The sequence below is a fragment of the Dacryopinax primogenitus genome, assembly GCF_000292625.1.
Source record: "Dacryopinax primogenitus strain DJM-731 SS1 chromosome Unknown DACRYscaffold_8, whole genome shotgun sequence".
Classification (NCBI taxonomy): domain Eukaryota; kingdom Fungi; phylum Basidiomycota; class Dacrymycetes; order Dacrymycetales; family Dacrymycetaceae; genus Dacryopinax; species Dacryopinax primogenitus.
Window position 1 is genome coordinate 173,207 of NW_024467205.1, and position 24,413 is coordinate 197,619.

General features: G+C 52.3%; 11 protein-coding genes across 11 annotated transcripts; 6 read left to right on the forward strand and 5 right to left on the reverse strand.

The window, feature by feature from the left end:
• DACRYDRAFT_107052 (general substrate transporter) lies at nucleotides 1–1,968 on the forward strand (the record flags this gene model as incomplete). Its single annotated transcript, XM_040768390.1, has 8 exons — nucleotides 1–125; nucleotides 174–280; nucleotides 337–520; nucleotides 571–1,152; nucleotides 1,204–1,279; nucleotides 1,337–1,447; nucleotides 1,495–1,705; nucleotides 1,763–1,968. The coding sequence occupies 8 exons, from the start codon at nucleotides 1–3 to the stop codon at nucleotides 1,966–1,968; spliced, it is 1,602 nt and encodes a 533-aa protein (XP_040629004.1).
• Nucleotides 1,969–2,153: 185 nt separating this feature from the next.
• DACRYDRAFT_115899 (uncharacterized protein) lies at nucleotides 2,154–5,668 on the reverse strand (the record flags this gene model as incomplete). Its single annotated transcript, XM_040770092.1, has 5 exons — nucleotides 2,154–3,034; nucleotides 3,084–3,814; nucleotides 3,865–4,788; nucleotides 4,838–5,537; nucleotides 5,589–5,668. 5 exons carry the CDS (start codon nucleotides 5,666–5,668, stop codon nucleotides 2,272–2,274), a joined length of 3,198 nt encoding a protein of 1,065 aa, XP_040629005.1. The 3' UTR covers nucleotides 2,154–2,271.
• Nucleotides 5,669–6,717: 1,049 nt separating this feature from the next.
• Nucleotides 6,718–8,018, forward strand: DACRYDRAFT_115900 (uncharacterized protein). The gene is made up of 3 exons (XM_040770093.1): nucleotides 6,718–7,588; nucleotides 7,635–7,874; nucleotides 7,925–8,018. The coding sequence occupies exons 1-3, from the start codon at nucleotides 6,793–6,795 to the stop codon at nucleotides 7,945–7,947; spliced, it is 1,059 nt and encodes a 352-aa protein (XP_040629006.1). The 5' UTR covers nucleotides 6,718–6,792; the 3' UTR covers nucleotides 7,948–8,018.
• Nucleotides 8,019–8,044: 26 nt separating this feature from the next.
• Nucleotides 8,045–9,633, reverse strand: DACRYDRAFT_88608 (prim-pol domain-containing protein; the record flags this gene model as incomplete). The annotated part of the gene is made up of 7 exons (XM_040776867.1): nucleotides 8,045–8,079; nucleotides 8,131–8,220; nucleotides 8,267–8,644; nucleotides 8,694–8,798; nucleotides 8,900–9,260; nucleotides 9,310–9,467; nucleotides 9,522–9,633. 7 exons carry the CDS (start codon nucleotides 9,631–9,633, stop codon nucleotides 8,045–8,047), a joined length of 1,239 nt encoding a protein of 412 aa, XP_040629007.1.
• Nucleotides 9,634–10,209: 576 nt separating this feature from the next.
• DACRYDRAFT_107056 (uncharacterized protein) lies at nucleotides 10,210–10,806 on the forward strand (the record flags this gene model as incomplete). Its single annotated transcript, XM_040768391.1, has 2 exons — nucleotides 10,210–10,547; nucleotides 10,599–10,806. 2 exons carry the CDS (start codon nucleotides 10,210–10,212, stop codon nucleotides 10,804–10,806), a joined length of 546 nt encoding a protein of 181 aa, XP_040629008.1.
• A 230-nt stretch (nucleotides 10,807–11,036) lies between these two features.
• DACRYDRAFT_115902 (uncharacterized protein) lies at nucleotides 11,037–12,886 on the reverse strand. Its single transcript, XM_040770094.1, has 4 exons — nucleotides 12,601–12,886; nucleotides 12,340–12,546; nucleotides 11,807–12,282; nucleotides 11,037–11,735 (listed from the first exon to the last, which is right to left on the reverse strand). Exons 1-4 carry the CDS (start codon nucleotides 12,752–12,754, stop codon nucleotides 11,385–11,387), a joined length of 1,188 nt encoding a protein of 395 aa, XP_040629009.1. The 5' UTR covers nucleotides 12,755–12,886; the 3' UTR covers nucleotides 11,037–11,384.
• Nucleotides 12,887–13,178: 292 nt separating this feature from the next.
• DACRYDRAFT_107058 (uncharacterized protein) lies at nucleotides 13,179–13,664 on the forward strand (the record flags this gene model as incomplete). Its single annotated transcript, XM_040768392.1, has 1 exon — nucleotides 13,179–13,664. One exon carries the CDS (start codon nucleotides 13,179–13,181, stop codon nucleotides 13,662–13,664), a length of 486 nt encoding a protein of 161 aa, XP_040629010.1.
• Nucleotides 13,665–14,296: 632 nt separating this feature from the next.
• On the reverse strand, nucleotides 14,297–16,368 carry DACRYDRAFT_107059 (uncharacterized protein; the record flags this gene model as incomplete). The annotated part of the gene is made up of 5 exons (XM_040768393.1): nucleotides 14,297–14,634; nucleotides 14,722–15,127; nucleotides 15,185–15,774; nucleotides 15,830–16,136; nucleotides 16,216–16,368. The coding sequence occupies 5 exons, from the start codon at nucleotides 16,366–16,368 to the stop codon at nucleotides 14,297–14,299; spliced, it is 1,794 nt and encodes a 597-aa protein (XP_040629011.1).
• Nucleotides 16,369–16,601: 233 nt separating this feature from the next.
• DACRYDRAFT_21884 (uncharacterized protein) lies at nucleotides 16,602–17,734 on the forward strand. Its single transcript, XM_040772585.1, has 6 exons — nucleotides 16,602–16,764; nucleotides 16,819–16,898; nucleotides 16,947–17,113; nucleotides 17,161–17,440; nucleotides 17,492–17,552; nucleotides 17,603–17,734. Exons 1-6 carry the CDS (start codon nucleotides 16,624–16,626, stop codon nucleotides 17,684–17,686), a joined length of 813 nt encoding a protein of 270 aa, XP_040629012.1. The 5' UTR covers nucleotides 16,602–16,623; the 3' UTR covers nucleotides 17,687–17,734.
• Nucleotides 17,735–18,619: 885 nt separating this feature from the next.
• DACRYDRAFT_21886 (uncharacterized protein) lies at nucleotides 18,620–20,575 on the forward strand. The gene is made up of 9 exons (XM_040772586.1): nucleotides 18,620–18,738; nucleotides 18,792–18,892; nucleotides 18,943–18,992; nucleotides 19,041–19,081; nucleotides 19,131–19,363; nucleotides 19,416–19,526; nucleotides 19,573–19,833; nucleotides 19,881–19,994; nucleotides 20,047–20,575. Exons 1-9 carry the CDS (start codon nucleotides 18,703–18,705, stop codon nucleotides 20,549–20,551), a joined length of 1,452 nt encoding a protein of 483 aa, XP_040629013.1. The 5' UTR covers nucleotides 18,620–18,702; the 3' UTR covers nucleotides 20,552–20,575.
• Nucleotides 20,576–22,417: 1,842 nt separating this feature from the next.
• On the reverse strand, nucleotides 22,418–24,166 carry DACRYDRAFT_21887 (uncharacterized protein). The gene is made up of 4 exons (XM_040772587.1): nucleotides 23,810–24,166; nucleotides 23,361–23,755; nucleotides 23,144–23,308; nucleotides 22,418–23,079 (listed from the first exon to the last, which is right to left on the reverse strand). Exon 4 carries the CDS (start codon nucleotides 22,732–22,734, stop codon nucleotides 22,525–22,527), a length of 210 nt encoding a protein of 69 aa, XP_040629014.1. The 5' UTR covers nucleotides 22,735–23,079; nucleotides 23,144–23,308; nucleotides 23,361–23,755; nucleotides 23,810–24,166; the 3' UTR covers nucleotides 22,418–22,524.
• Nucleotides 24,167–24,413: the final 247 nt, after the last annotated feature.

Genomic DNA, 24,413 nt, shown 5'->3' on the forward strand with positions numbered 1-24,413 from the left:
ATGTCGACCCATAGCAACGGGAAAAAGAGGAAGTTTGTTGCCCTTCCCCGGAAGACCTTCCTCGGGCAGACGAATGCAGACTGGTACATCTATTGGATCTGCGGCGTAGCGTCTATTGCCAACATGTTAGTGTTTCAGCGCCTCTGAACGAGTCCTCTTGACGTGGCGGCTAGTTTTCAGGGATTCGACTCGGGCATCTACTCCATTATCATCTCTGATCAACGCTTCATCGACTATTTCAATGTTGCTGGGGCACGGGCTGGTGTCGTGACCTCGATGAGTGAGTTAGGAGTGGTTGAAGCGGCCACCCTCGGATAGGCTGACTTCTTCCTACAGTCAATCTCGGCAATGTGATCGGAAACCTGTTTGTAGCATGGTGGTTCATCTGGTACACCGGTCGTCGGATGGCTTTCGCTTTAGGAACCATAGTTCTTCTGGTCGGCGTTGCATTACAAGCCGGAGCAGTTTCCTTTGCTATGATTGTTATTGGCCGCATCATTTCGGGTATTGGTACTGCAGTGTGAGTGCTCTCAGTATTGGAATTTGCATTTCTCATGCGATACCTACCAGCATCGGCACAAATCTTGCGGCATATCAAGCAGAAGTTTCTTCGCCGGCTGTGAGAGGCCGAGTAGTCTCCTTCGTCCAGCTTTCGTATCAGATCGGCGTTCTTATCTCCTACTGCGTTGGCCTGGGTACCGTCAAGATTGCTGGTCAAAATTCCCGGAGGACCGCCACGGCTCTTCAATGTATCCCAGGAGTTATCTTGATCCTTGCATCCTCCACCATTCCGGAGAGCCCTAGGTGGTTGTTAGAGAGACGGCCTGACACGCCTGAGCGAGCGCTGCGTGAACTCTCAAAGCTCCGTTTACTTCCTGGAGATCATCCTGACGTACAGGCTGAGTTTCTGGATATGGTAGCTGCTCGAGAGTATCGAATGGAACATCAGGGCGATCTTTCGTGGTCGGCATTCTCGTCGCAATACGCCGTTTGGAGGCGTCTCGCATATGGAATGGCTACAATGGCATTGGGTCAGATTTCCGGGGTCGGGGCATTGATGATTTATGGCGTATTGATCTTTGAGAGCCTGGGATTCTCCTCCGGAACGATGTCTCTTTTGCTCAATGTCGTATCCGGTGTTCTGTGTCTTCTGTGAGGTTGCCCAACAAGCCTGAGAGATTGAAATTGATGCTCTGTCTGCAGGGCAACTCTGGTCACCACGACTGGGGTGGATAAGTGGGGTCGTAGAATCACGTTACTGGCCGGGTCTGCGCTGATGGTAAGAGCTGTAGTCGTGGACCGCATGTGCCTGCTATATCGTTCACCTCTTACATAGGTCCTCAGTCATATCATCATCGCGGCTCTTTCTGATGCTTTCCCGGCCGATAGTGATCCAAATCGAGGAGCAGCCATTGTTGAGGTTATTTTCATTTACGTCATCGAAATGGTAAGGGACGTGCTCGCACGCTAAACTCTTTACTCAAAACTTCGCAGGCCTACAGCGGAGCACTGGGGCCGACGGCCTGGATTTATGCCAGTGAGATCTTCCCGACTCATCTACGCGATAAGGGCGTCAATATCTCTCAGGCAGCGCAGCAGACAACGACCCTTTGGATCAATCAAGCGTGGCCCGTCATGTTTGCTACTGTTGGCCATAACGCTTACTGGATCCTGGTTGGCATAAACAGCCTCGGTTTCTTGATGGGTGGGTGTAGTTCGTTCTCTTTCAAGTCCGTCGTTTTGACCAGTAATGAACTCGCAGTGCTATTCTTCTGGCCAGAAACCAAAGGTGTCAGTCTGGAACACATGGAGAAGATTTTTGGAGAAGTCGATCAGGTGGACGCATTTAAGGGCGAGCATCATTGGACAAATTCGGAGGTCGTGGATCGGATGGTTGACAAAGCAACTGAGCAACACTTGGAAGACGTGGTCAAATGGAAGGAAACCGAGCGTAGTGTCGCTGAATAATCAACTGTCATTGCTTTAAATTGTGACTTTGTAGTCAACGTATAAGATCAAATTTCGGAAGGATAAGACGATGAGCACATGCACATGTGGCAACGATGATCTCCACAAATAGCCTCGTCATTGACAACCACTCGTTAATGCTACAATAACACTGCTTGTCTTCTGTTCTATGTATAAGTCATAACATTCTTCCTTAATACGTACATACGTGAATGTCATCGTCCAAAGCGACGCCTTGGTAATAATACACTGATGAAATGTGATAGTTAAATGTGAAAGTCGAGTTCAGATATTGCTTGGTGGTTACTTAGTACCCTTGCGATGCCGTCCATTGCGCCGTGTAGGCTTGGGCTTGCTAGGCTGCTGTTGTACGCGAGCTGCCATCGCCTTCCGTTCCTCTTCCTCCTCGTCCATAACGCCCACGATTAGATCGTCGAAGCGATCATTATCCCGAGCACGTCTATAATCAGCCTCCTCATCTCTTTCCCATTCTTCTTCTTCGCGAGCCGTCTCCTCTTCCTCATGATGCACGGTTTCAAATATGGTGTCGTTCTCGTCAAAACGAAGGGAATTGTCGAACTGGTCGGAAATAGATCGGCGCTTATGTGCCCGGACCCGCGTGATCTCCTTCTTCAAAAGTCCGAAACCTTCATGCAGACCCTCTTGCAGGCTGTTTGCAACAGAGCGTACTGGTCCCGGATCCAGCCAGGTATTTACAGTCCTAGGTGAGACAGCATTGGGATAAGCCGGAATAATAAGAGTAGTGGCTTGCGCATCCAAAACAGTACGCATCGCGGATGCGATTGGCTCATCAAAGGAGCTTGCGATAGCAGTCTCATCTTGCCCGGAGATGGAAGAGAGACTTGGTCGTCGCTGCAAAGGGCGGATTTCGATCGCCTGCCTGACTTCGATCCTCAACGCCAACATGTCAAGTTCGTAATTGCGGACCTTGCTCTTGTAATCTTCGGGCAGGGCGAAGAAATCGAATTGATGAGCCTGATAAATAGATCGAGGTAAGATTCGAGTAGACTGGGAGCATGTTTCTATCTCGGCATTAGCGAGCCAACTGGGTGAGGTAATCAGTTCGAGAACAGCAGGGACACAGGTGAACATACCCATTTCTTAAAGCATTTCTGCCGAGCTGGCCTATGGCATATCTCGCAGCAGACTTCTGAAGAGGCTGCCTGACTTCGGGCCAAGTCATATCGCGCTCCAAGTTCCAGCTGGCAACCGCATTTGCTGTTGCTATCAAATTCTCCATGCCTCGACCGGAGGCTGAACCAGAAAGCAGGGCACCCAGATTGGGAATACGTTGTGAAGAAAAGGAGCTCGACGGAGTGCGATCATTAAGAGGCGTTCCGCCGCTCGAAGGAGTTCCGAGCTCGACAACAGGGGCGCTTTGGGAAGACTGAGAGAGTAAGCATCGCTGTAGAGACATCATCCCATCAGCAGGGTTGAAGACGAGCACATCCTGGAAGTAGGCCAGAATGAGGTCTTGCAAGTTTCCGCTGAATGAAGATGACGAAGATGGACGCCGCAGCATCGGCGGTGAGCGAACAGGCTGAAGTTGTGGGGAGCGTGTGTTCGGTGAAGGAACACCGTATGGCGATGCAACAGCTGACAGCTGGGGGTGGGGTATAAGCCGAGAAGACAAACTGGAGTGTCTTGGCAAGAATGAAAGAGCCAGTTGGGGGCCTGAAGACGTGCGACTTCCGTTCGACGGCATGGCAATGAGACCCGAGGTAGTGGTTGATGGTTGATTATCGGTTCCAGAAGTGATATTCAAGTCCGTTGCACGAGAAAAATGGAATCTAACGATCGGATGCACGATGCAGGACAATTGTTGCTTGCCAAAAGATTAGATCGAGGGACAGGAACGAAGAAGAGGAGACTCACAAATGAAGTGGGATTGCGGATCTTTGCATTCCCATGGGTATCAGTACTTGGCGGGCCGAAATAAGGACTGAGAGCATATAGATGCACAGTGCGACGCTGGGTACCAACGGCGAGCCAACGTCCGTCTGGACTCCAAATAGCGCGGACAACAGTAGCAGGTGTAGAGCCTCGCTTCAACTCGTATCGATGCCAGACGTGGGGCAGATCCTCCTGTATTCCAGCTGGCAAAGGAATATCGGATGCCAAGCGAGACTTGTTACGCATCTCATAGATATTGAACGCCCGCCCATCCGTGCTGGTAACGAATAGCAGGCTGGATGTGGGATTCCATTGGAGTATAGTGGTGGGCTTGGCGGAAGGGCGGAAGTGAGCGAGCTGTCGAAACTTTCCAGAAGCATGGCCATCAAGGTCGACAACAGATACAAAGCCAGTTTCGGCGGTCTTACCGCTTGGGCGAAGCTCTTCCAAAGGGGGATGGAATCCTGATAATGCTGACAAAGACGCCACATTGCCTAGGAACGTAGAGGGCTGAGGAGCTGACCTTGAGTATGGTTTGTACGGCGATTCGTCAGCTCTGGACGTCTCTTGTCCTCGGCCACTGAAGTACGCGTAACCCATCCCGCCCAAGGTCTTGACACCACTGAACACACCGCCTCCTACTTTCTGGGCAGCCTTGCCGATCTCTAGAACGGTCGATGTAGCGGAAGGCGCGATGATGACCTCATTGCCCTGGCTCTCTCGAGTGATGATGCCGGTTTGCCCGGAGTCGAGAATGCGAGTCGTAGCGTATGCCAGTAGGCGTGTCCCCAGCGTAAAGACTGGAAGCTGTGTGATCGGATGAGGGGCAATGTCCGTGATAGGAGTCAATACAGGAGAAAGAGACGATGCCGAAAATACATGCAGAGCTGGAGGTTGAGAGGTCCCCTAACAAATACGTGAGCTCTGAACGCATATCTCGCGTAACTGTGCTTACCACTACGAGATATCTGTCACTAGCAGCGATGACAGCTCGTCCCGGACTGCCTCTACGGCTGAAAGGAATGGTCTTCACGATTTCGTTTGTTCTCAAGGAGTATAGGACGACCTCCAGCTTGGCTGATCCTGCGATGCTGGGCTGTCCGCCTCGGACGAGAGCAAGGAGGGGTCGGAGATTGTACATCTCGTCCGGCGTCTCTTGCGACGGCAGCGGCGTAGGCAACATCATCGCACTATCGAGACCAAGGAAGGCCTTCTCTCGCAAGTTCAAGATTTCCAGTGCGTTGTCGGGATCTGTCGTATCCCACATCTGGAATCCGGACACGTAGACAATCATCAGCACCCGCTTCGGGGGAGCTCTGGGTTCGAGCTGCAGGTTATCGAAGCCGGACCACACGATCTCCTCCCTCTCCCCGAATGCCCCGAGTGTAAGATCGTTCACAGATCCGATAGATTCACGTTCTCGCTCCCTTGCCCGCGTAAAGTACTCCCGCTGTGCTTGGGGTGCAAACTGCTCTTCCAACGTCGAAAACGGGGCCATCGGAGAAGTGGGGAAGGCAACCCCACCTAGTTCCGGTGCGTGGAGGGACAGCCGCCTTTCTGCAGATATACCGGCTACATTCGAGGCAGAGGCAGGTAGGACACGGGTAGAGAGAGAGGATAACGCGTTCGTCAGTGTTTCGAGCGTACTTGGTTCCCTGATACTATTGTTCAGGAGACTGCGATATGGAGCGGATTCCTAAGCTCACCGTGGGAGAATAGGCTGACGGATATGCCCTGCAACTTGCACATTGTTCGATACGTCATTGCGGGTATCCTGATTGGGCATAAGATGTACTGAAGCAGGTTAAGATGTGGGCTGGAGGGTGGTGATAGCTGCAGAATCGCCGATGAGATCGCAGCGAAGTGAATCGTGCAATCCGATAGAGAGGAACAATGCGAGGAGTGAAATAGAAAGGAGAAGCAGATGGAAATGTAAGCAGTTGTTGTTGTCCCCCCTTTAAGATGGTTGTTTAGGGACAAGGGGTAGGAAGGGGAGGGAAACGCACCGTCCGTGCTCAGGGCCTTGGATAGGAGGTGACGCGCTGGATACACCGGCCACCTAATCAGTTGGGGAGGGCTCGATGACACGCCGCAACACGTGTCCCGCCGGCTGACGTCCTTGTCTCTCTCTGCACACCGACCCCCACCGCGCAGGTGACCGACCTTAGAAGAGCTGATTCGCTGACTGTTCAACGAGAACATTCTATTGCATGAACTCATCTGTGGGTTGAATGACAGTGCTCCTAGCATCTACTACCCCAGAGTGGAGAACAGCAGGGTCTCATCATGACTCGATAAGATCTGTACAATTCCATCCTATTCGTACCACGATCTCCCTTGTGACAAACGTTCGCTCATGTCCCAAATGACGTGCCATTACTCACTGCACCTTAACATTACATCTGCACAGCTCGACAAAGGAGAAGGGGGTGCGTGGGAAAATGCGGATATCGTGCCACCTCGTTAGTGTCAAGCCCGGCTTTCATTTGGCTATGTGGGCCGTATCGCGCCTGCGACAAGAAAGAGAACCAGAGTTGATCGCTGTGTTAGCGTGTCGGCTCTACGGCCGCATCCGGATGAACCCTTTGCATGTCACCATAACCACAACAATATCTATCGCTGCATTAGAAGTTCACGTTGCTCCAGAGTTTGTCGGTCATGATCTTCTCCTCATATGTGCTGTCGAGATACATCCTAAGCAAACCTGACCTATGCATCATATTGAGCTTCTGTTTGCCCCGCCGACATTCATACATATGCTAGTGTCTACATTAAAGGTCGTATGACGTAAGGGTTCTAGTCCGCCTGAAGCGGTGGGCACTTCCTCAATACAACACATACGCGCTTGCCTAAACTGTACAAACACGCAATCCATCGACTAATTCTTTTCGAGGAAGCCACGTACAAACAATGACTTCAACAATTGTTATCACTCACCTGCAGCGCGCCATGCGCGCCGTCTATGGGGACTTTTCACACTTGTCAACTATACAGGCGAGTTCTTGGATACCTCCTGCAGCTGCCGAAGGACATCGTGGACGGTATCTCTGGACCGACGCGTTTGGTGTGTTGAACTTCTTAACACTATACAAGGAAACGCGAGAACAACGATATCTTTCACTGGCTGCCAGGCTCATTGCCACGGTGCACGACATTCTGGGTCGCACAAGAGACGGAGTGTCGCGCTTACCTGGGGCAACAGAGGCGAATCCAGTCGGTGGTGGTTTGAGGATCGGCAAAGAAGAGGACACGGGTCGAGACGGTGATGGTCAATATCATCATTATCTGACTCTCTGGATGTTCGCTCTGAACCGAATGTCACTTGCGTCCCAGGATCAGGTTTACAACCATCTAGCAATCGCGCTCGCACAGGCCATCCACCCAGCTTTCGTTCATGATAGAGAAGCATCGAGACCACGGATGTACTGGAAGGTATCCATGGACCTGTCGAAACCTCTTGTATCCAGCGAGGGAAATCTCGATCCTATCGATGGGTACGTCGTGTACACGTTGCTTCAGCGGACGGATGGGTCGGATGCACTTCAAGCGGAGATCGACGACTACAGAAAAATACTCCACACAAAATGGAGGTATTACGTGTCAGACGATCCCCTTGATCTGGGTATGACACTCTGGACAGCTCACTGGTTGCAAGGAGAAGAAGAATGGGCAGATGCGCTTGTCACCAAGGCATTCTCTTGCCTGAGTGAGCCCAGTTATTACAGGCCACCTCCGTTCCTGACTTCTGGCAGGTTCGGTCTGGGATGATGGCTACTTCCAATTAGCAAGCCGTCATCGTCTTGCCTTTCGCGAGTTCGGGACATGCCTTGGCATTCAGTGCCACGAGGACACGACATGGCAAGAGCGTGCACGCAGTATTGTGGCATTCTGGGAAGGACAGGGCCAGGTGCCGGAACCGCCTGCTCAGCAGAGTGGTGGGAAGCTGACACCGATCACATGTGTAATGTATGCAGCTGCTTTGTGTCCTGGCGGTAAGTCTTCCTCATTCATGAACAAGGGTACCATGCCAACAATCTCGCAGCATTCCGAAAGGGATATTTCTGACTTTTCTCAGACCATTGACAGACAGTTGCTCATATTGTACACAACGTGATGATGTCATTACAACTGAACGGAATACCGAAATGTGCTGTCTCTTGGATTACCAGTCTGACATGCCTTCAACCTTCATGCGTTCTGCGGCAAGATTCAGTTTTAAACAAAGTGAACAGCGGCGACATAACACACTTTGTCTCTCTTCACGCGTCGCTCGTATAAGGGCTTGTGAATGCTTCTCCAGCATTTGTACATACGGTTTAAGACTTGTTCGATCCCAGTCTACCTGTTTGTCAGCAACGGCGTGAAAAACAACGAGGGCACGTACCTCCTCTTAACGGGTCAGCACCTGCCTCTGCTTTCGGCTGCTGCGACAAGTTGAGCTCATAGAGCAGTCCACCAACTGTGGGCACTGCTTCGGGATCGAATTTGTCTACCTTCTCCGGGTCGACAGGGACACAGACGCGACCAGTTGCCGGATGAATACAGAACGGCGCCTTGAGCAAGTGGTTCCGATGTTTCGACACCTCTGCGTCAATGCGTGGATACAGGTACTGAAGCATGATGTCCTCCTGTGCTTGTTTGAGTGCCTGTGCTTGCTTCCTGTCGCCAATTTGGCTGATCTCCGCATTGAGATCCTTGAACTTTTGGCTCGATGTGCGATCCGGACTCGCAGCCCAAAGCTTTCGTAGCTTCCCAACGATAGCTGTAATCCGTGTCAGTACTAGACAAGTCTCCATATAAAACATACGAACTCTTGTCAGGGACGAGGGAGAGGAGCGTCTCCTGACCCTCTTCTGTGTCGAAGCATTTCTGGTCCTCAAGGATTACTTGAGAGAAGTAACCGCCCAACTCTTGCACTTGAACCAGTGGTCTGCTCGAGGATGAGTACTCAATTATTTCAGCTTTTATTTAAGGGCGCACTTGAGACTGGGGGGAAGCGGACCGGCAAACGCAGTACCGCCAAGTCGTACATTGACCTTCTTTACCATCTCGGCACCGCCTTTGATAACCTCCAGATATCCTACAAGGGCCTTGCGTTGATCGTCCGTTAAGCTCAGCGCGCTCTTGTCGCTGACCCAACAATGGATTCCTCGGCGGCCCGAGTAAACCCATAATAGATGATGGTAGTCGAATTGATTGCGGAGGGCAGAGTCCAACACAGTTACAGCAGCAGCGATAAAAGCCCAGCAGCGCTTGCAGATGCCTTTACCACTGCAACAAGTTCGGATAGCGTCGTAGTCGGTCATATCAATATCGAAGACAAGCTCGCGCATCTGAGGCTGAAGTGCACCGGCGCGAAGTGTTCGTTTGTCTCGAGGCTGGCTGTAGCTCAGCCGACGAGGTCAAGATGATGGAGGGAGGACATACTCGTGCATTGTAGATTGCACCGACCTCAAATCGACTTGGATTCAAACGCCTAAGTTCCCTGGCGAAGTCTTCGATATTAGCGAAGGAGTTGTATCGCAGGTAGACATCGCCGGCCAGTGTGAACGCGAATTCTCGATATGTGAAGAGTTTTGAGGGTGCTGCAAGGCGTCAGCCGTCTTCCTGCCTTGGAGTGTGGGGTAGATTTCGCTTACTGTGATCATGATTGAGCCAGTGAAAGAATGGACGATAAGGGAACAGGCGCTTGTAGAACTGCATCATTACGTCCGGTGACGATGGATCATACTCGAGATGTGAAACCTGCATGCTGTTGGGTATAAGGGCCTGTAACACGATTCAAGAATAGGGAGCGTACTCATAATCCATATCATCCCCAGGTGCATCCTTTATATCTGGTACGGGCACCATCTTACGTCGATGGACAGGAGAAGGAATTGGTGATGTTAACCAGGTGTACAGCGATCAGTCGAAGAAGATATCTACGAGACGCGTCGACGCGTCTGAGGGGATGCGCGTTGACTGACTAAAGTTTTATGACTCATCTATATTTCCTAAATCCACCACGAAGCGACCCTGCAATCAATCCCCTCGACCATCCTCCACTTCTCCTTTGCACCGCTCGCAATATGGTTCGGTCCACTAAGCACCAGGGAATGTCACTCTCTCTTTCTCAATATGCTTCTCGCACTGTAGTCGTTGTCTATAACAGCGTACTGCTGAGTAATCGTGCTTGGCGACATGCAAGCCATCCTAGCGTGACTTGGGGCTTGATCTCGCTTGTTGGCGGCTGGCATATAAAGTCGTCCTTCCATCGACGGAGCGATCAATCTCAATCTCTCTACGGGAACAAGTGATATCTACTATACTTCTCAATTTGCACCCATGCATGTTCTTGTAGTCGGTGCCTCTGGACGCACTGGCTCTTTGGCCGTCGCCGAAGCTCTGAAACGTGGAGATCGCGTCACAGCGCTTGTCCGCAACCCAGACACTTTCACTCCGGCCGACGTCGATCTTACCAGCGCCCTCCTTCGGGTGATCAAAGGCACCCCGCTAGATCAGGGAGATGTACACAAAGCATTCTTGGGCGACAAAGTCGACGGCGTAGTCGTCGCCTTGAACAGCACTCGATCCAGCGACGTGCCTTGGACCAAGCCAACAAGCTCCACTGACATGATTGCGAATGCTGTCAATATCCTTCTATCGGAGATGCTGCTTGCTGGGTACGCCCTCAGCTGGTGCGATTGATCCTTGCTCTGCTGACCTCATGTCAGAACCACTCGCATATCTCTAGTCTCATCCTGGAGCGTGGGCTCTTCATGCTCAACCGCGCCACTGCCAATCCGCTTCGTCATGATGCACACGAATCTGAACTACACTTACCAGGCGTTGACCTTGGCAGAGGAGACGCTCTTCCACGCTGCGCCGGACATTCAATGGACCATTGCAAGACCTTCGGCGTTAACAAATGGGAAACCCTAGGGCGAATACAAGGTGACGGAAGACTGCAAAGGGTGCAGACGGACGGTCGACCGAACACTCGTGGCTCGCTTTTGTCTCGTGAGTCTCTATATTCGAAACGGTTCTGAATCAGTGCCCAAATTGCTGTCAGGATGCTTTGCACAAAGATGATTGGGTAAACAAGGCCGTTGTGGTAACTTGACATTCATAATTCAGTTTTTTATGGCCGTATCTCTGTAATGACAACGAGATGTATGTCCCTCCACTGCGCGAGTTAAGTACAGGCCTCTGTACGGAATTTACGTAACACATGACTACCTAAGGATGTGGAAAGAGCAGGTATGACAGACGGAGAGTGCGGTAAAGAAAGCAGCGGGATCTTGAAGGATCTGAGTGTGGTGGGAGCAAGTCCGAGCTCGCAGAGAGGGCGACCGGCCCGGAAAGTGAAGCTATGGCAAGAACATTGGGCAGGCGGTTGCATGCGACGGGTTGGATGTTCGGCTTGGTCACAGCATTACGGAGACTGGCGGTTCTATGTGTGATGTACATGAGGAGAGAAGGAGCGCAGCGCGGTATGTACGGGAGAGGGAAGTGAGGAGCTACTTCATGCTCAGATAGCTGCGGAAAGCTGGGCGCTGAGAAAACTCCATAGCGTCGATGGCCTCGGAGAGCTCGTCGTCGGTGAAAACATGGGCGTCTTTGTTGCCCTGTGCGCGAAGGTCATCTCTGTACAGCCATTTCACTTCGATAGGGGTCTTCTTGGTCTTGGGATTCCAGTCCGGGCTAGCCTTGAAGGAGGGGTGCTGTTGGACAGAATGTTGGGGGTACTGGCGGGAGAAGTTGGACCAAGTGGGCCTATTTGGCGGGTCAGGATAGAGGGTGGCGATGAGTGCGTTGCGCCCGCGATCTTGGATAGCACGAATCTTGATGTTATTGACGCGGTTTGCGGCCTGGGAGGGGGGTTAGCAGGGTGCGAGGGTGCGAGGGTGCGAGGGTGCGAGGGTGGAGGAATGGGACACACGTCAAGGAGTGATTGGATCTGCTCCTGTTGGGTGCTGACAATCCCCTCGAGGGACTGGATTTTTCTCATGTGAGCGACCAACTCTTCCTCGTGAGTGGCCGTCTTTAGTCGGTTCGCAGCGAGCTCTCTGTCAAGGTGCTGAATTCTTTCCTTGTGAGTGGCCCTCTCTAGTCGATTGTCAGCGAGCTCTAGTCGGTTCGCAGCGAGCTCTCGTTGGTTCGCAGCGAGCTCTCGTTGGTTCACAGCGAGCTCTCGTTGGTTCACAGCGAGCTCTCTGTCAAGGTGCTGAATTCTTTCCTTGTGAGTACCCCTCTCTAGTCGGTTCGCAGCGAGCTCTCCTTCCATCTGTGAGAGCCGCGCAAAAACAGCGTCTAAGGTCATGTTGGGGGGAGACGAGACGGGCGAGACGGGCGAGACGGGAACAGGGGAGGTGGTCTTGCTGCTCTTCTTTTTCTTCTTCTTGATTGACTGGGAAGCTGGAGATGAATGTGAGTTGTGAGCAGATCCGAGAAGAACAGGCAGACTGCGCTCACCCTTGAGGTCCTGACGGGCCTTGTCGAGCTCCTGGCTGAGATTCTCTTGCTGTAGACGATGGAGGTTGGAAAGAACGGGAGGGAAGGTGACTTTCTCAGGTGTTTGTGACGTAGGTTTGGGAGAGAGAATGAGAGTTAGGGGCTTCCTGGGGTCGGCGGGGAAGAGGGAGTTACCTTCAAGCGGGATGCCGTTCTTATCGGTGGCTCCTGTGGATAAGAGTTGAGTGGCGGAGTGGGTAAGAGGGGGAACTGGATACGTACTGGATAAGGGGAGAACAAAATTCAGGTCCCAATCGGGCTCTTGGGATGAGTCAGAGGATGTGGGAGAGTCAGCCTGAGGGTCACCTGCAGTGCCCCAGTGTTTGTTGACGTGCTGGAGGGCTTTGACTATGGCCATATCATAGATGTCTTTCATAGGGAGTTCGCCAGGTTTAGGGAGGTTGAATTCGAAGTCAGTCAATGTCGAACCATCGGCATAGACGACATTGATGGGAATCTTGTTGATGGCGACGGGTTTGGTGGACTGTGGGCACTTGGCTGTGGTGGTGGGCGTGCGAGAGATTCGGAGACATGATGGAAAGGTTGAGGTAGAGATGAAAGGATGAGGGGATTGAAAGTGCTTGGTGGGAGGATGATAAGGCGGTTAGGAAGCATGCGGCGTGCGTGACGCAAGGCTGTCGGAAGGTTTTGAGGCGGGTCGGGTGGCTGTGTGAGCCGAGCGCTTATTACGGAAACTCCTCGGTTTCCTCCTCCTTCCTTGCCCTGCGCGTCCGTGGCTTTCAAAAAGACATTGCTTGCATTGTAACAACGTCATCAAACCTACTATTGCCATACCAACCATGCCACCCTCAAATGCTTTTTCAGATGCAAATAAGAGCTCCATTCTGGCCTGGGTCGAAATTTGCCACGAGAATCCTGGATTTCATCATCCTCCTGTTCCTCAGGGGCTGGATGAGGCGACCAGTGAGCTCACGCAACCATGGCACTGTCCGACAACAATAATACGCTCCGAATTCGACGACCAGTTTTGGGGTGGTGCCCATGTGCTCCGGAGGGGCTTTGAGCTCCAGAACGAACCTATCCTCGTCGGCTACACGCCAGCGGTCCCGTCGTACCTTGTCCTGTTCTACGTGAGTGATTGCCACCTCGCATCTATCGAGGATGGCTCGGAAGGATCGGATGACGTGCAGCTTCAGTATCCTTTCAGGCTGCTGCCATGCATCCTGCCCTCCTCGGAGAAGGAGCTTCCCGATATCGGGTGGAGTATGGATCATCTTGGACGCATTAACACAGCATCTGGGCCGATAAGTTCAGATGTGTCGTGAGTGGACGTCTGGTTTCAGGCTCTGGCGACTGGACCACCCCGTCCGTTACTCGGGGACACATGCATTCGTAACCAGCACGGCTTTGAGAGCTCGCAATCGACTTTTGTCGCTCTTCACGCTTATCATATTCATAACTTGTAATGGTGTCTTCCTATCGCTGCATTGTTCATTATCAAGCATTAGGTGTCAATCGACACAATCATTTACACTCATTACATACACTTTTACACCTCGCCGAGGTGTCATCCACCTCAACTAAGCTGGGCCTGACCTTCACATCGTGCCGAGGCAGTTGCGCTCGGAATGGTCATCTGCAATCTCAGATTGGTCATTGTTGCAAAAGGAAGGGCGCTGACCGACGTGCTGTGGAATTTCCTGAATCCAGCCGTCCTAAATATCTTTGTCGAAAGTGGGTACAAGCACCCCACTCGCTGGTCTCTGAATCGGAATGAAGGATCGCCAATGGCTCTGCAAGTGTCCTTCAGCTTCGTCACGAGAGTAAGAATCCATCCATTAAGAGGAATGCAGGCTGCGACACACGCAGTGTCGACACAGCCAGGTTACATTGTGCGACACTCTCCAATCACCAGATACCATATCCCCTCTCCGTGCGCCCATCGGTCTCAGGAAGGTTATTCCTCCACTCCCAGCTTCCACATCGAATACACGTCGTGGTCGTGCGTGATCTGCGCACCGGGCACCACATCCGTATGCCAGAGGTTCAGGGTGCGATTGATGTCCAACGGATAGAACCGTTGTCCTTCTTCTCCCGCCCACTCAAAATCTATTATCTGGACACGTTGGTCTTCGGACAGCAGAATGTTGGGTCGGCGGAGGTCCCCATGAACGAGCTTCTGTGTCTTCAACAGATTGAGGGCTCTCTTCAGTTGGGCCTCGATATCGTCCGTGAGCTGATTGCGTTCCGGTAGCATTCGGCCCTTCACCAGATGCATGACGACGATGAAATAGTCTTGTTGGTCGTCTTAGTAACAGGCCAGGAGTTTGGGGGCGAGACTTGCGATAGCTAGAGCCTCATGCACCTTTGATCCATAAGTACGACAGATCTTCACTACACAGTCTTGGTCGAGCACTCGGGCCTTGTATAGCGTCTTTGTAGGTTCCCCGGACAGCAGAATGTCGGTATACTCGATGGACGCAACCACCTTCGAATCGCCGATGGGGAACGATCTGTGCCGAGGCATGAATGCTAGAGGGTCCGGGGCCTTTAGTGCGGAGTAGAAGACCCTGAGGTCCTCGATGCAGGTCCTGAGGTGGTGCAGGAGATTGTTGAACTCGAGAATGTGCCGCTCCAGGGGATGACGATTAAGCTCCAGGGAGATGAGCGATGTAAAACTCTCATTCATAGGGGTGGGGTTAAAAGCGATGCCGGAGACTTTGAGGTATGGCCCTACGATATTGATGAGCGGGGCGGGACAGCAACAGGTACGGCTCAACAGATCTCGCTAGAAAAATCGGTTGGGATCAGCAAAGGTACGCCATAGTGTGGAAGAGTATTGTACCTTTGACTGTTGCCATGCTTTGACGGCGCCTCGAGCAACCTGCTGAACCGGTTCTGCACCACCAAATGCCAGCTCGGATTTCGTGTCTTTGAAAAGAATTTCTGCATCTCCTCTAATACCGGGGACGTAGGTGAGACACGATCTATCTTGCGATGTACGACTGGTGTTGGTATCTTGCGATGTACGACTGGTGTTGGTATCTTGCGATGTACGACTGGTGTTGGTATCTTGCGATGTGCGACTGGTGCTGGAAGAATTGTGGCATTCGATGTCGAGTAGTTCGTCCCACATCAGTTCCAGCATATCTCTGCGCATGCTTTTTTTGTGGTAGAAGTCGCACGCAGCGACGAAGAAATCATATATTTGGGTGCTCTCGCTCGGGGTGGCATCACGAGTGGTACCTGGAACATACTCTCTTTTGAAACGAGCGAAAGCAGGGACTAGCATGCCGAGAATATACCCCCGCAAACTGGCGGACCTTCCTGTGTAAATAGGGTTCTGCCTCTGCTGAGCCATAAGAATTGGGCCAGATATGCCGGAGGATGGAGGAAAATCCGCGGCTCGGCAGCGTTTGCGTATATAGTCATATTCTTAAAATGCAGTGCAGTGTGAGCGAAATCTGCGAGAAGAGTAATCTGGGCATACCTTCGTCAATGTTTCGCCGAGGTGCACGCGCCCTGTTCTTCTTTTCCGTCAGAGACGATGAGCGCTCCCTTTTGATCAAAGCTGGTGCACGGGTAAGCGTCACTCGGCAGGTCGACGAGGTTGCAGAGACGTACTGGGGGGTTCGCCAATAATCCAAAATGAAATGTACGCAGTCGTGCTGCTTTAGCTCTGCTTCCTTCCATACTTCGTCCACAGTTCGACGGGGGTTGCGGATACGATTCTTCTCCGCGAGGTAGGCTTTCGCATTCTCAGGGTGAAGGTCCTCAATATTAGGAGGTGGTCTGGTCTATCACGACGTCAGCGAAGGACTGAGGTGAGGTTGTGCAAAGAACAGATACCTAGTATATCTTGATATCTGACCGCACATTTCCGGTCATATTAACTTCTGGTAAGCACAACTCTATGACATTGTCAAGTGTGTCGTTCGATTTGACATTCAGAACCAGCATGGCATCATTGTGGTAGTTGTACCCGTTCAACGGGCAATGTCTGATCTTCTCCGGTGACTTCGAGGCCATGGAGCGCCCTTGTTAGACCAGTTGGGGGTGCTTTTTGTCGCAACCACTGCAGACGACAGGGTGGGATAGCAGAGTGCGCTTGCAATGAGTGTGCAGGGTGGCAAGAAAGAGGCGGAGGGTTTATGGTGGGTGGGTGGCGGAACGTGAATGGCGCGTTTGCTTCCGTGCACGCGTCCTGTGTGGTCTCCGGAGGACAATATCCTCTCTCGCTCTCAACCTACTTGTTTCTTTTTCTCTCGGCGTGTACGTGCTACCATGACCCGTGCCAGAAGACAGGCAACTAAACCGGCTGCCACGGTGGAACAGGACGTAGACAATGAGGCTTCTGAGGACTCGGAAGACGATGAGGAAGGCTATGAGGTGGAAGAGATTCTTGACGTGAAGAAAGGCGGCGCTGTACACGTTCCATCAAACCTAACTTACGAGAACCCCTCCTGATGGTTCTCACAGAAAGGCAGTCTGAAGTACTACGTCAAATGGAACGAATACGACGAGAGTGAGAACAGCTGGGTCACGGCTGAAGATGCCGCGTAACTTGTCTTGCTGTTATCGAGATCGTATTCTGACAGACTTCTCAGAGGTGCACCAGACGTGATCGAAAAATTCTGGAAGAGTCACGAGGAATTGCAGGAAAAGTTCAACGTTACTGTCATGGGCGAGGTTCGCAAGGACAAGCCAACGCCAGCCAAAAGCGGCACCTCCCGCAAGCCCGCTAGGGAAAAGCCGCGTGCCTCTGCACCTGCTGGTAAGTATATGTTTTCTGGTTGGGTATTTCCACTGAGTGAACCTGAGTCGCGTCCCATCCTTCTCCTGTGCGAGCCCTTCCCAGACGCCGCGCACTCAGCGACTCGCCGCCTCCCCCTCCTAAAGTCTCTTCCCGTCCCGCCGCTACGCCTCAAGCGGCGATTAAGCGGAAACGAGAGCCAGACGACTCTGATGCGGAGGATCATACCATGGCAAAATACATGAAAAAAGCGAACTGGGAAGACTTGGTGATCAGAGTGGATAATATCGCGGGTAACGACAACTCGGTGGGCAAGAAGGGTACTCATCTAAGGGTGTACCTCAAACTGTACGTCTGATTGTTCATCCTTTCTGAAACCGCATTAAGACGATTAAACAGCAAAGACGGGCAGAGCGCCGTAAGCACCAACATCGAATGCAACAAACGGTGCCCACAAAAGGTATCATCCATAATTGTCAAGTTTTACGCACCGTGCTCATCATGTATCAGATGCTTGCCTTCTACGAAGGAAAGCTGAAGTTTAGGACCATGGGGGATGGGGAGGAGGGCAATGAGGAGGAAGGGGAGGACTGATGGGATTCAACCGTAGTCACGCACGTCGTAGTCCAATTTGTACTTCGTGATCCCATAGCTGTGATATAATCCATCTCTATTCTGTACGCCTGCTCTCGATTGAGGACGATGAACGTCAAACCAAGCAATCACAAGCCTGCGGTACTTGCTCAAGTGCGACGAGATCCTCGCGTCCATGGCAGTGCACCGCGTACATAACCTCGATATTAACGCTGCTATTCTTCCGGGTAAGCTGGAAGTCGCTCTTCGTGGCTACTGTTCCCTCTGCTCCTGCTCGGTCAATGTCACGCTGTCGGGACTGTTGCGATCAGAAGAAATGTCCTCGCTGGCAAGGGCAATGACCAATCAATGGTACCAGCATGAAGCCGGAGGCTGATGTGCACGTACGAGTACCGCAGTTGGACTCCGGCTACATAGCTCGAACCCCCGGCCCTCGCATGTATGTCTTGTGAACAAGTCTGATTGGTATGAATTATGGCTATTTGACTCCTTCGTTTTGTCCCTGATGGATCGCCTTTCGACCTACCCTTTTCAGTGATGTCCGCGACTAAAGGAGGAGCCTCCTGGAGAAACTTGTATCCTATAAACCCCGGCGAAATGTTGGCTTGTGCAACCGGGAACAGAATGGAATGCCTCACGTGTCAAGTATTCTGATGAAGGCGCAAAACATCCCTAACATTTGGAGCATCAAGGCTTCGATCCCCCTGCTCGCTTCCTCTATTTATTGTCCATGCTCCTCAGTAGTGCGCAATTGGTGATAATAATGATGGACAGCTGGCAGTGTCGGAGAATTTCCGCGATTCTCGGCAAATACATCCTTGGCGCATGATCTGGAAACCATGTCATGCGATGATAGGCGCAGCTGTTGGATAAAATATCCTGTCCTCGATGCTGCGTGTTGGACATCTTTCCCTTGGTGCGCACTTGAACAGTGTTATCCTCGGTGACCTCATCGTCCCATCGGTTAGCGCCTGCTGAGCTGGGCACAACGGCGACGCCATTCTAGTGCAGACACTATGCTCCTCAATCTGTCATTTGAGGATACATCTCCTGTCCGTATCGTTCCCACGTTGAGTGCCTCACTCGTTTCAGCTCACATGCACAGATTATTACATACACGAACCCCTCGAACCCACCTGCAGGATCCTTGTTATGGGGTGCGAGCACTACGACTGACGGATGTAGGGGCTTGTATTCTGACTCCAGGTATGGGCCCATGTTTTTCCTCTACTGCGCTTCGTCATCTTCCTGGGCAGCTTTACTGGCACCAACATCAACAAGGCGACGATGGCGTTAACATTCAATGGTGAACCAGCTATATCTTCCATGGTTAAGTTGCTCATTGTGTCTCCAGGTACTGGCATCTGGATCTATGGTGCCAACAGAGCTAATCATGTGAGACGACTATTGTCCACCAAAGTATCCTGATGAATGGCAGATCTAGGGCAATTACTCCGTTTCAATCGACACTCAGGACTTTGGCCCATTATCTGGGTATGCGAACGACTCCGGTTGTACAGTTCTCTCGGACTTCAAGGCGCTCTTGTTCGGTCAAGCAGGCCTACCAATGGGGGCCCACGACGTCACCTTGACCAATCTCCCGATCAATACAAGCTACAATTGGGTTGACGTGGATTACATCACAATTGAAACTGAGATTGGGGATGCAGGTGGTGTGTACGTGGGTTTGAATGTTTCCTACTGCTGTCCCTGAGTACATATAAAACAGCCAAGTTCAGACCAGCACTGTAGACGATTCTTCGGGTCAATTCAGTTATAGCTCCGGTTGGAGCACATCGAGAGCTACAGGACAAACGTCATATTTGGATGGGACATTGCAGTACGCCTACCATTCAACAACGATGTCTCTTCCTGAAATGTCTTAGTGAGGCAAACACCAACCAAGCTAGCGTGATAATCAACTTCGAAGGACAGGCTATCTCAGTATTCGGAGGCGTGGATACACCGTATGGCCCATTTGTTGCTGTATTGGACTCTGAAGAGCCACTCTCACTGAATGCGCACTCGTACGACTTCTTTCCCCAAACGCTGTTGTACCATGCGAATTCCTTGGGTGAGGGAGTGCACAAATTGACATTGTTCAATGGCGCGTCGTCCTTCGATGTGGATTACGCGAATATTTGGAGGTGCGTTATTGACTCGCCATGGGTTCACATTGCTGATTGCATTCCAGCGATAATTCTACCATCCCATTGAATCCAAGCCCTGGCACTGCATCGGGAACCCCCGATGGACCTGGACCGACTGGATCTAATAAGACGTCAGGTGCATTGCCTACGACTTCAACGTGAGTCTGCACTGAGAGCTCTCACTGTTCGGTCACTGATATTACGGTCCAGGCCAATCGGACCAATTGTTGGTGGGGTGGTTGGCGGCGTACTATTCATAGCGCTTGTCGGGGCGTTGCTCATATTCTGGCAATGTCGACGCCGAAATCGACAAATAATGGAGACCTCCGCACTTGCAAACAGTAGTCTGCAACCGATGAGATCAATCCCTGCTCAGCATATGTCCATCCCTGATCACCAGGCTGATGCCCACAGAAAGAGGGCACCGCCGGGTATTTTCGGCCATCAGAATACCTCCTCCTCAGCAGGGTTAACAACTCTCGCTTCAACCATCTCATCCCCATGGAGCCCTGTCACCAATTCTAGAAACACACAATCAGCACGCGGATATCCAGGTCCTACGATACCTTCTCCAGCGCAACCATTCATCCTGCGGGATGATGATGCGTGGCACCTCTCAGGCTATCCAAATGAAGAAGAAATTGGGGCGGGAAATGGCGCCGAAACAATCCTCCTTCCACCCGACTATAGTCAAGCAACTTATACTACCTGTTAATGGTACAGAGGTTGGGCACGGAAGGTGCGGAGTGGGATCATTTGGTTCTGACCTCGTTGCTGAATGCGTTCCAGTCGCTGGCCTTCTCAGCGAGCACGTACTTCATTTCCCCCTTAGGATGTATAATTCGGAATATAAGAGATGCGTGGTCCACTGCTACTGGTCCGGTTTATAACCCTTCTGATCCCAAAGCTATTCATATGTCTATTGGGTATACCATACGCGATTGAGCACGATCAACCCGAGTGTTAGCATTCACGGGTTTGTGAATTTGATAGAAGTGACCTGGGATCGGAATCAGACACCTTCTGTGGAGTACCAAAAGCAAACCAACAAAATTTTGGTGTCCGGGTTACTGCTCGCACTCCTTATCTAAGGGTATCAGAGTGAAGGCTAGCGCTCTTCAAACTGGCACCCGTTCTGCCCTGTTATGATCGACTCCGGCATCAGAACGGATACTGAACAGAACTTGAGTTGCCCAGCTATGAGCAGAGAGCTGAACCGACACTCACTAACACTGTAGGTCAATATCTGACGAGCCTTTACGTATGCCAATGTTATTTTTCTGTCTACTAAACGACTTCTCAAGCAATATTGAACAATGAGTGACAATTGTGTGTTGGGTAGAGTAGCCCGTCCTGCGCGGCAGCCAACGCGGCTGCACGCAGCAGACGCAGCAAAATATCCCTACCCAATACAACGCCATTGAACTGATGACGCGATACCGTCCTTAAGCAGGTCCACCTCGATACTGGTATCTCCAACCAGGCCGTGGTCTCCCTCGACTCCGTCGGCAACAATATCTTTGAGCGCCTTACCAGGGAAGCTTCCAGTGCGCTTCATCACCTTCGCTAATCTTGCACGTTGTGCCAACATCCACCGCAGAGCTCGCTTCGGAACTCAAGAAGTCGGCCCTCTCCTCCCGCGATATAGACGGCAGTGCGGCTCCTTGTCCCCGGCGAGCTGCCCAAGTATGCTATCCCTTGACGGCACGACGTCCGTGACGTTCGGGTCGACCAGCTCCTTCAGCAACAATCGAACAGCAGTACGACTCATCCTCACCTGCATGCTGGCCAACCATCCCCCTCCGCGAGATCCAGATGGCAGTACGGCTCATCCCTCCCGGCGGGCTGTCCAAGTACGCTATCCTGTGGGAACGAAGGCGGTGACAATGCTCTCACCCTCGGCTATAAGAACGGATAAGTAAGTCTTTGCATCCTCAATCGGACATGACAATGAACTGACATTGCCTTCGCAGTTGCGCGGCCAAGTCTGGGAACTCTCTCTCGCATTTCCTCCTGGCTTCTATCGCTGTACAAACCCCTGCACCCCGCGCCAATAGTATATTGGAGGATCCGAGCACCAAAACCACGTGCCCCTGCCAACTCCCCACCTTCGTTCTGTCAAAACAACTCTGCGCCCTCTTCCAATCTGTCAGATCATCGACTGTGAAAGCAGCAAACACCTCCGACCCCTCCAAGACCTCCGCACATCGCTGTCCATTTCGGTTTCTTTCGCGTGCGCCAGCGCCAGTTAATCGACATACCCTCCTCCAAATCTCCACCGAATCGCTTGCTCTCTTCTCCGTCCCTTCCTCTCATCCCACCCCTATCAGTGTACCTTACGACACGTCGTACCTCTCGAGGACGATAACGATGACCCTCGTACCGCGTCTCTCCATTCCACAAGCTTGCCCGTGCACAGATATGATGCACCGCTTTTTTCAGTTGAAGTGTCTATCGTTTCATCTCTGGCCCCACTCGCACCTTCCCTTACCGTCCTCTCGGGCCTCGCCGGAAGATGACCGATGACCGATCCGCACGATCCTCCTCTTCCACTTCTATGTACCAGACCAGACTGTTCTGCCCCACGACTTGCGACTGGAGACCGGACCCGGCACCACCGCGCACGTACGCGTCTATCGCCAGCACGCGGTCAGCCACTCAGACGCCCAAATCGGTTTGTGACGATGATCAAGACAACGACATTGTACCTGGCACATTTACAAGTGGGGAGCTTTCCAGCACTTTGCTGGAAGTGCCGGAAGGCTGTCTGGTCGCGACGTTCTTCCTTCTGAGCCGGCTGCGCTTATCTGCTTCCTTTCGCTGCTGCTGCCGTTCTTGTTCGTACCCACCCGGGGAGAGGACCAGCAAACCTGAAACGGTCAAAACGCGACCATCCATTACGTTCGTCTCCACCATTGTTTCCGCGTGTCATACTCTGATCTCAGCTCGAACGTGCGATGCTCCAAGCTTGCCAACAGCCCATTGGCACAAGCGATGTGCGAATGAGCCGCCCTGAAAACCGACCGATATCCTAGTAGTCGGATTTCGTTGTCGGCTCCGGCTCCGCACCACCCTCAGCGGTCAAGTGTGCCCGTTGCGATCAGTGTGCGATACACGGAATCCTCGCCCTTCGTTCGCTGTTGTGCACAGCTGCGCCGACTTTGACACCCCATTGAGCGAAGAGGGCGAACCATGTTCACGCGTCGATTGCTGGCTCTCCTGGTATGTGACAGGTGTGTACACGTATGCATCCTCCATCCCAAAGTCCATTTGCCGATTCCCTCATTCTCAATTCGCCTGTCCGTAGGATCAAACACTTGCCTCGACCTGTCTTGCAGCCTTCCATCTATTGAGATGCGAATCTTGTCACTCAGCGATCGAGACGTCGTGTCTGGGAAGATTGGAAGGAAGGCGATTTGATGGGATCGGGAGCTGGGCGAACCGGGATCGTTGTACAAACAGGAGTGAACTGGTGCGTCTGCCACGCTCCCTGCTCCGCGGATGACTACCGACGTTGTCTACAGGCTCGTGTATGGTGGACCAGGTCAAGGCAGAATCTTTGGTGCGTCATACAATGACTTGTCGCTAATGCAAATGGTACATACACTACATGCAGACGATGATTGGTTGCCGTGGCAATTCAATCGCCTTATATCTTTGGCGCCTGCGGTCGGGTCAGCGCACGTCCAAGCGCAGCTACATCGACCCTGCATACCCCTGCTCGGTCCGCTCTCCGGAGCTCATCTGAGGAGCCATGGTCCCTGCTTGCTTCGTAGTGCTGACGGAATGAAGACGCGCTGTGCGAGACGGTGTCAATCTCCCGCCAGCTTCGTCCGTCGCTGGCGCAACCAGCACCGGGAACATTGCTTGCGGCGCCGCGGTCTCAAATGGAGTATATCCGGCGATATTCCCACATCGTGTGCGCTCTGGCCCTACTTGTTCAGTGTTCCGTCGGCTGACCGAATGACTACAGCGTTTGGCTCTCGCTGGAAGCCTCGATTTGTCTGTACGTACTGCAGTGAAGGCCTCGTTACGCCGGACGCACTCCGGCTGCACCGCACACAGTCGCATCGAGAGCAGAGAGTAGGCTGATAAATGAGGATGGTGCAATTGGATTTAGGTACACCTGCCGAAGCTGACCAGCACAGCTCAACTGAGCTAGTTTCGCAGGTCAGCATTGCGGACCGCCGGAGCGGTCGGGTTAGATTGCTTCCTGATGAGTGGACCGCCGTCCTCCGTACCTTATCAGCGAGGGAAGAGGGGATTGGCACCCACAGCATTCGGGAGCGGGAAATGATGAGCAGCTTATAAACATAGATAGTCATATCGTCTTACACCCTTCTTGTGATTCAATTGAGTCTACGTGTGCTACGTGGTGCTGACAACCTTATCCAATCAGACCCCCATGCCTCCACGTCTCCATGACATAAGCTTCCTCTACCTTATCGGCGCCGCTCTTTGACGTTGGAGACCGGGCAGCTACTCAGTCCTCTGAGCGAGGCGCATGAACGGTGCTCGCGTGGACCTCGCGGCACGCGACTTTGAAGGACTGGTGCAAGGGAGCGAATTCCGTCTGC